Source organism: Dufourea novaeangliae, unplaced genomic scaffold, assembly GCF_001272555.1.
Source record: "Dufourea novaeangliae isolate 0120121106 unplaced genomic scaffold, ASM127255v1 scaffold89, whole genome shotgun sequence".
NCBI lineage: Eukaryota > Metazoa > Arthropoda > Insecta > Hymenoptera > Halictidae > Dufourea > Dufourea novaeangliae.
Window position 1 is genome coordinate 564,610 of NW_015373988.1, and position 8,428 is coordinate 573,037.

The window sequence follows — 8,428 nt, forward strand, 5'->3', positions numbered from 1 at the left end:
GTCGAGTCTTTCTGTAATTTGAAATCGACCCGCGTCTACCGGCTACCTTCAACTAGAAAAAGGATCCCTCTCTGAAGGAGGACGATTTTTAAAATGTTGGACGCAGGTTGGGGCTCGAGATTGCTTCTCGGTTGGTAGGGTCTGATACCCCATAGGGATTTGAGGGGTTGGACACTAGCCTCGGGGCGACTGGTCGAGCCTATCAGCTTCTTCGTTACTGCGACACGAACAATCTTCAAAATAGACCGCTTGAGACTCTGATTAATGTACAAATTTAGGTTATAAATATGGTCTTCTCCGTTTGCATTTTCGGGGAGGGGGATTGATGTAGTTTAGTGACTTTCATGACGAATCTGTGCGTACCTCCTACATGGGTGAGTCACTTAAGATTTTCACCTGAAATATCTCCGTTGTTTTGAACGATACGAAACAATGTGGGTAGGAAAAAATGTTTGCTTTTGTGGGACAATTATTTTGATAGAGAAGATATTTTTCCTCAAGGATATAGTTTGCAATATTTCATGGCCATCGTCGTTGTTTTTAAATTGGACAACGTATTTTAGTTAGTGTAATGTTATAACTAATGAAAAGAAAAATTCAGAGGAGTTCTTCAAAAAGCATATCTCCGAAGGTCATTTGAAGATTAACCCTCATCAGTAATCGACTAGAATAACCCCCAGTAGTTTTACCAAAATCCACGTTCCCAGAAACATTAACTCTATACATCATCTACGTACATGCCAGCTTTCGGTCCGACCAATCATATACGATTCCGAAGTAACACGGTTTCGTCGCGCGTGATCGAGGAAACCAATTCCGAAGCGAGTCACGCCCTTTCCCTCGTCGAAAGAGGGCCGCGGGAACAGGATGCATCGCTACTGTTTTCTCGTTGCTCGCAGGTGGACCAAGGCGTAACATTCGATCCCCGGAGGGTTCCACCTTGTCGGTTTTCGGAGACAGCCAACAAGAACAGCTCACCGACGAGGATACGTGTTTACCGGGTACCCCAAGGGACGATCGTAGCGAGCTGAGTTTTTACCGGCGTGTAATCGAGGGATCCGCCGATCCCACGGCCACGATCACCGCACGATCTCCCGTTCCCTTGCATCAACACGTGTCAGAAGACACGAACGTCGCCCGTACCCTGGGCAGGGTTAAGCAGGACCCGACCGCCGACGATAAATCGAGGATCCTCGGATACCGGCCGTACACCATCGAGGAGTACAAGACCTTGCCGATACCGAAGCTCGATCGATCTCTCGGGCCCGATAAAGTCGAGATGCAAGCGAAGGTGGGTTCGTGTACCATTCTCCTCTTTGGTATTTCTTTCTTTCTTTCTAGTCTCGGTTGAACGTGGCACTGGCCGGCTGCATACTTAAGGGGTTAGATACCTTTGAGCTGTTAAATAAGAGGGAACGTTGAAAAATTTTTTTGTATATGCAGAATTATTGTTTAGTATGTATCTGTATGTAAAATGTACGGTAACAACGTTCTGAAAAATTTTTTCCTGCTCCGTTGTATCATTAGTCCTATTGCATTCTGCTACAGAGTCCGGGCTCTGCTGACACGTCTGCTCATCGATGACCGTTTCTACTTAACCTCTGTTTTCCCTGCAATCAAGAACGCAGGCATACGAGCTAAATTTTTGCAGGTGATTTTCTCGAAAACGGAGCTTTCGACTTTGTACAACGACGATAAAGTCGCGAGATTCGAATTATAAACCCTTGTCACACCGGTTGATTTCGCGATTTCGGTACTCGTGAATTGAATATAGAAGCCCCGACGCATGCATTCGTATGCATAAAACATGCATTGCACTTTTGATGATTCGGGGACGAGCGGCGTGGGTTTATAGTCGAGTTACCAAAAGTTCGAACAGAGATGTCTCGGCAATTCTGTTTCCTTGTCCCGCCGGAAGTTACCCCGCCGGTGCTGAGAAAGCGAAGTAGAAGAAACTTCGCTGCCGTCGGACCCGTCGCAGTTTACAATTTCACGGAAGACCTAAACCGAGTTAGCTTGTCGCACGTCTTCCTAACTTCAATCTAATAAACATGAGGCCGTTTCGTAGGAGCCACCTTATCATTTTCCACTTACTGTGACCGTTACGGGAGGACATGTGGATAAAATTTTTCCAATTCATCGATCGCCAAGAATTTGCTTCTTCTTCGTCCTCTCGTATTCCGCAAAAGTACACAACTTTCGAACATTACTCAACGGGTCTTCGATCGTATTACTGTAACCTTCTATCCTTTATTCACATTTCTCGGGTTTCTAAGTGGTAGAACTACTATGTCACAGATATTTTTAGGAAACGAAGTTTTAGATATATTATTATTTTCCCACTGTATGCATATATCCGACATTTCTGCACGAAAGTTCAATTGCACTTTTCAGTCAATTTGAATCGATTGAACGTCTTCGGAAAAACCGAATACTGTATCTGAGAATTCATCGTCGAGCTTGACGTGGTTGTGAGATCGCCAAATTGTCCTTGGAAGGTCGTTCGAAATGCCGTTCTTCCCAGACAAAGCATTCTGGGCTGCGCGCCCATCATGGTTCGCGACGCAGAAAATAGTTGTCGCTGTCATACTCTAGAAACACGGTGAATTCCAGGAACGTTTGAGCTAAATACTCCAGGGTCGAATCTGGGCGGTCTGTGAATTTTTCAAAATCGGTGCCTGGAAACGGTCCCGTTTCTCCTCGTTTGGCTAACGCGCGCGATCCCATAGACACGTATCCGGCGTTCCCGAGGAAACGGAGACGATTCCGTTCGCTCGATTCGTTATCACGGAAACGATTTTACCGGATTGGAGATTAAAATTTCACGGGGGACATCTCAGCGCGACGCCGTTGGTTCATCGAGCTCCGCCCATCTGGACACCCTTTCTCTTTAATCGAAAACCGGAAGCTGCGACGGTTCCTCGTTTCCTCGCGTGTTTCTCGGGGTGTCACGTAGTCGAGGGGGTTCCTACCACGGAAATTTAGAAAAGTCGTTTGGAGAATCGCCCGGACTTGTAAGCTTACAGTTACGATGTTGTTCACTTAAACGTTTTATCGAGTAAACTAATCGGGGGGTGGCGCACTTAAGCGGCGCTGTTTCGAGGAATTCTTTGCACCCTGCTGTTGAGTTAAATGCACAGAAATATGCTCTGAATCCGGTAGTTTAACTCTTCGTGACATTCTGCGACATCGTACAACACATATATTACTAGCCAAAAGCAGTGACGTTCCTAACATTGGTGTCGCCCGGTGCCGTAATTAATAGTGTCACCTTCTCCCTCAATATTACATTTAAGTCATAAAATTGGCAAAAATGTAATTTTTTAATATAGGTTTGAAAATATTGCGGGTCCTTAAGCCGTCTTTAAGGCGTCCTTAAGCCGTCTTCAAGGCGTCATTGGGCGTTATGTGCTATCTGGATTTAACTTGCTTGGTGCAATCAATAAGGAGTGAGAAACTCACAGCGGGGAGCAACTTGGAATTCCAAGTCGGCCATGTTATTCGGAAAAGTAAACGATGGGCAAGGCGCACGTACCCTCGCGACTCAGACGATGGAAGAAGCTTCGTAACTCGCTACACAGAGAAAAATACGGACTTTATCCCAAATACGTTTCTTACAGCCGCGGCGTATTTGTCGTAGATTCTCTCGCTATTATGCGGGATTACCGAGTAACTCGGTTGCGAGCGCGGATAAGCGTGCACCGATATACGGGAATAAATTTTGCTACCCTCTCCCAGTGGACGCGCCGTCGCAGACAGTTTAAATGAAACACGGGGGCCGTGCGTGGAGGGTAGGGGACGCGACAGAGGTGCACCATAATGCCCATAATTATACTGACTCTTGAGAGGTTGTATTAATATTGCCCGCGGTTTAACTCGCCATGATGTTAACTATACGAACGTGCATTAACGGTGCGGTTTCGTGGTGGAGTGACAGGACGCGTGGCAGAGGCGGGAGAAACGAAGAAAAACGGGCACAGAGGATGGAGGGAAACAAAGGTAGAGAAGAGGGTGTGGTGAAGAAGTGAAGAAAATGGTAACGGAGAAAATAGATGGGTTAGGTCATTCGTTGGTTCATTGTAAAGGTGTACGAGTACTCGAATTATTCATCTTTTAAATTATTTCAAGTAAAACGAAGTCTACGAGGCCTCGAACGTTCGACCCTTTGCGGATGTTTATGCATTTATAGCATCTCTTAACCTTTTCGTTCCCAAATTATTTGACACTTTCGAGAAAAAATGTTTTGAAAGAGTTTAGTAACCATTTTTCATTCGGTGCCATTAGGATCGTTTTTTAACTTCTATTACAGTTACGTATAATAATTGCCATTAGAAAGTTATTATACGTAATAGAATCCATTTTTCTTGCCCTCTTGAAACATTTGAAAAAAATTAGAGTTTTCTAAGTCCTTATTGTACCTCCGTGTCCTTTTGTTCTTCCTTTCCACTTCTTCCACCCTCTGTATCCTCCACTCTTCCTCCCTGGCTCATTCTTTTCTCTGGCGCCCTCTACTTCGCGTCGTCCTCTTCCGAGAAGCATTTGCATAATCTACTTTGCGCCGGATTCGGCCGGGGGTAGAGAGAGTCAGTCGTCGGTACTCGACGATTTTCGATGTAGCTCGATCGATCGATCTTACTGTACTTTTAACGGGGACGGACAGCCCCACGACTCCTGAAACGAGGGTTATCGAGTATCTGGAGTCCAGTTATAAAATCAGTTAAGGTTCGTATTCATTAAAGCTCTTCCACTAAGTATACGTATTTGTGATACTGGAAACTCGAGGCGGGAGGAAGTGACACGGGTAAAGGGCGTCGCTGGGCTTTCGTGAAAAGCGAATAAAGCCCGCGGCGGTCCACGCGTGAAACCATCCCTCTCCCCCGTTTGTTTAGTCTGCGGAAGTTGCATCGGAGCGATGCCAGGCTTCAGGGATTGTTTGTTGTTACAGAGAGAGTGGCTAATGCGACGAAGGTCATACGGGAACTCTGTTAGCGCGCATAATCGCCAGCGGATAGTGCTGCAGGCGCAGAAGCTCAAGGTACGTGTCACGCCACACCCCCTGGTTTTTGATGCACCACCCCACAGCCTCACCCCTCGGGCGAGCTATACGCTGCGCGCTGGAGTTTTTAGCGAAACAGTTCGGTGATACTTTGGCGGAGACAGGTAACCGACAGAAAAAAACAAACATAGAGGGAGGGATGTAAGGGGCGGGGCTCCTCGTTGAATGCTCCACTTGTGCTTACCAGCTAATTATTTTGTCGAGGGTTTTTAATGTGGATCTCGAGGTCGTTGGGGAATTTTGTTTCCTTTTTTTATACGGCTGGGTAGCGCAACTGTTTGATATGTGCTGGAACAAGGCTAATTGCATGCAGCTTTTTAGGCGGATCCGTGTCAGAAATTATTTCTGCTTCAGCACTACACTGGTTTAGCTGGATTTCGAGCGAAGGTGTAATTAAATGGTACAGGTAAAGGTGTTTAAGTGTTCCGGTAGTCTCGAGTAGTCGATCACTTTTTTAGAGTCAGGTATTAAGGATTTTCGGTATTTCCGTTTATGAAATACATAATAAGGATTGGTAATAATACCGGTAATCATTTTTCGAGAAACAATACCAATTGCATAAAATATATGCACAATTGGAGGTTCGTGGATTTGGAGCTACTACTTAGCTCCACTTGGTCTATCCCGAGATTCCAAGAAAATCTTCGAATGGGAAAGCGTTACCCGAACGAGAAACCACCAAAAATTTTGATACAGATAGTGCCGGAAAGCAATTTCAATTTGTAACAACTTTGTAAAATCCGTCGGGAATCCCCCGGGATCGCAACGGTAAAAGTTCCCTCTGATCCCGGGATGCAGCGTGAATTCGTTAAAACGCCGGCTCGGATAATCGTTAGTGTTCGCCGTTCGCGTGAATCGGAATCAAGTGCCGGGTCTCTGGGAACTATATAATATAATACCACGGCGAATAGAAAAGAAAAGAAATAAAGAAAAATGAACGAAAAGCCGCGAGCGCGGTAGGTATGACGAATTACCGTCGTCCGGCATTCGGTCGCGTTACGGTCGATACTTAATTGCCAATTAGGGGATGCAAAGAAGCATTCGCGACGCAGAACTGGTTCGTTTTACTCGTTCCCAGCGAGCGCGCGAAAAGTCAAGCTTCTGTAATGGTCTGTCGGAAGATTTATAAATGAAATTAATTACGTACGTACCACTTACTCGTTAACAATGCCCAGCGAATCATCGTTTTTTTTCTTCACCTATTTGCCATCGGGTTTCATCTTCGCTTCACGATGTTTTTATATACCTTCCTTCGTTATGGCCTCATCAGCTTGGTAGCATCTCGTCGTTGAGCCCTTAAAATTATTTTTTACGTGAAAGCATTAAGCAGCACAGTATTCTGTACGTTTGAGGAGAGTAAAAATGTGTTGAATACGTATCTATACAGATCAGTAGGTTCAGTCCATCCAAATGATCCCTCATCGTAAACGTGGCTCCGATAATTCCGTGACATCTCGCGAAGAAACACAGTACAGGTAGACACGCACTTCACAGTTTAGTAATTACTCTCCCCTGATCACGCGTCGGTCCGTGGTGTGGCGCGATATGGAAAGTTGGTCCCTTAACCGTCAAGGGTCGGGATCAGATCTAATCATAAGACGCGAGAGAGGGAACGCAGGAAAAGGACCTAGGGTCGGGACACGGTTCGGGGGCGAAGTAGAGAGACCGGTATCCGAACCTAAATCCAATTATATGCACAAAGCGTGGACTGCAGGCCGCAACCACCGCAAGGACAGGCAGGAATTGAGGATACGAAGGGCGGGAGAGAGAAGGAAACAGAAATTCTCTACACGTGGATAAACCTGGGTTACAACGTACCCAAGAAGAGCGAGGGGGAGGGATCCTGGTCCCGTGACTCGCCTACCGTCTACGGAATTAGATTTTCCTTACTTTCGTCCTCGCGAGAGAGTGGCTCTCTATCCTCCCTAGCCTCTCCTCCTCTTCCGTTTGTATCCTCATCAGTTCTCCTCCCTTGGTATCGATAATCGCAGCCTGAATTTCAACGAGTTACGCCCTTTATGCATATTTGCCACTCCCTTCATCCCCGTCGTCCCCTCTTCGTACGGAAGTTTCTTTGTTCGGCCGCTTGCGTCGATGCACCAGGTCGCCGCAAAACAATTTACAAAGGAATTCGGGAATGGCTTTCACGGGATTCCTGTCACGGGAAATTTTTGGGGGAAACTATTTCGAAATAATCTCCGGTGCTTCAGAGATGCGTCGCGTGCGACTTTTCGAGGTAGGGGGATGGAAACAAACGGGATTGAGAGTTCTCGGTTGAAGGGATGTTTATTAAAGCCTTTTATCTTTTCGGTCAAGGTGTCTCTAGAGTTTCGGTTGTTTCGTTGATTAACGATTTTTGTTTTTAAATAGTGTATGTGTATTTTTGCGAATTGTTTCGTAGAAGGAGGACTCTTCTTCAGCCATCGAAGTCCTTTTGTGTTCACAGTCGAAGCACAGCGTCTCTCGAAAATGCTTTCTGCCTCCTTTGAAGGATAAGGAAGTCGACGCAAAGGTAAATCAAGAGTTCTTTACCCGTCTCTCACAAACGCTCGACGATCATCCGTTCCTTGGCGTGTCCTACTGCACGGTTGTCCGAAAAGTGGATTTTCCCAGTATTTTCTGATACACTTTTCAACTACCTTCACCGTTCCTGTTGCCTTCGAGCCCGTCTCGAATGTTGCTGGGCCGTCAATGATAGCTTCATCGTAGAGATTCGTATGAATTGTCAAAGAGAACAAACGTTTCCTACCGTGCAAAAAGACTTTCTCTATATTCTTCTGGTATTTTTTTCCTCTTTTTCCATCTACCTTTGTAGGGTCTTTTTTTTGTAGATTTTTAAGGATTAATTTTACGGATACGGTGTATATCGTTTCAGCCGGAAGGTGAGTCGACATCTTCGACGATATTCGAGGAGCACGATGCCGTTCGGAAAAACGCAGGCGGAAATTGTGGCAAGTATTCCAGGCGAGAAACCGACGTCGGCAAAATGTCCTCGCAGTCGAAAAAATTCGGAGGAACGTCGAGCTTCGGCTCGTCGTTGAACTCGCGCGATAACATCGAAGATTCATATTTGGAGTCCCTGAGGCAACGTCACCTTCATGAAAAGGAGATGGTGGACCGTATTATGAGCCAAGTACGATGCCCTTGACTGTATTGCGAATGATTCCGTGCATAATTTAGTCCTCATGCGAAGAAGCTGTTTACGCGACGTGTATTTGTAACTGTTTCGGCATGTAAAACAGTAGAATATTAGAAACAAACAAGGTACATACCGACCGTGTTCCATAGTGAATAAATATAAAAATTATCGAGGAAAGTTGGACAGACCAAAATATTATAAATTCTACATGGGGATCTTAGCGATCTACCAGG

The 8,428-nt window shown here is 45.7% G+C and overlaps 1 protein-coding gene across 1 annotated transcript in view; it reads left to right on the top strand.

Moving 5' to 3' along the window:
• LOC107187413 overlaps window positions 1-8,204 on the top strand; it is an 8,536-nt gene extending 332 nt beyond the window's left edge. The window contains exons 2-5 of the mRNA XM_015575517.1: window positions 900-1,291; window positions 4,946-5,035; window positions 7,458-7,568; window positions 7,932-8,204. Coding sequence (XP_015431003.1) covers window positions 900-1,291; window positions 4,946-5,035; window positions 7,458-7,568; window positions 7,932-8,204 — 866 coding nt within the window. The remainder of the gene's footprint in view (window positions 1-899; window positions 1,292-4,945; window positions 5,036-7,457; window positions 7,569-7,931) is intronic.
• The last annotated feature ends 224 nt before the right edge of the window (window positions 8,205-8,428 follow it).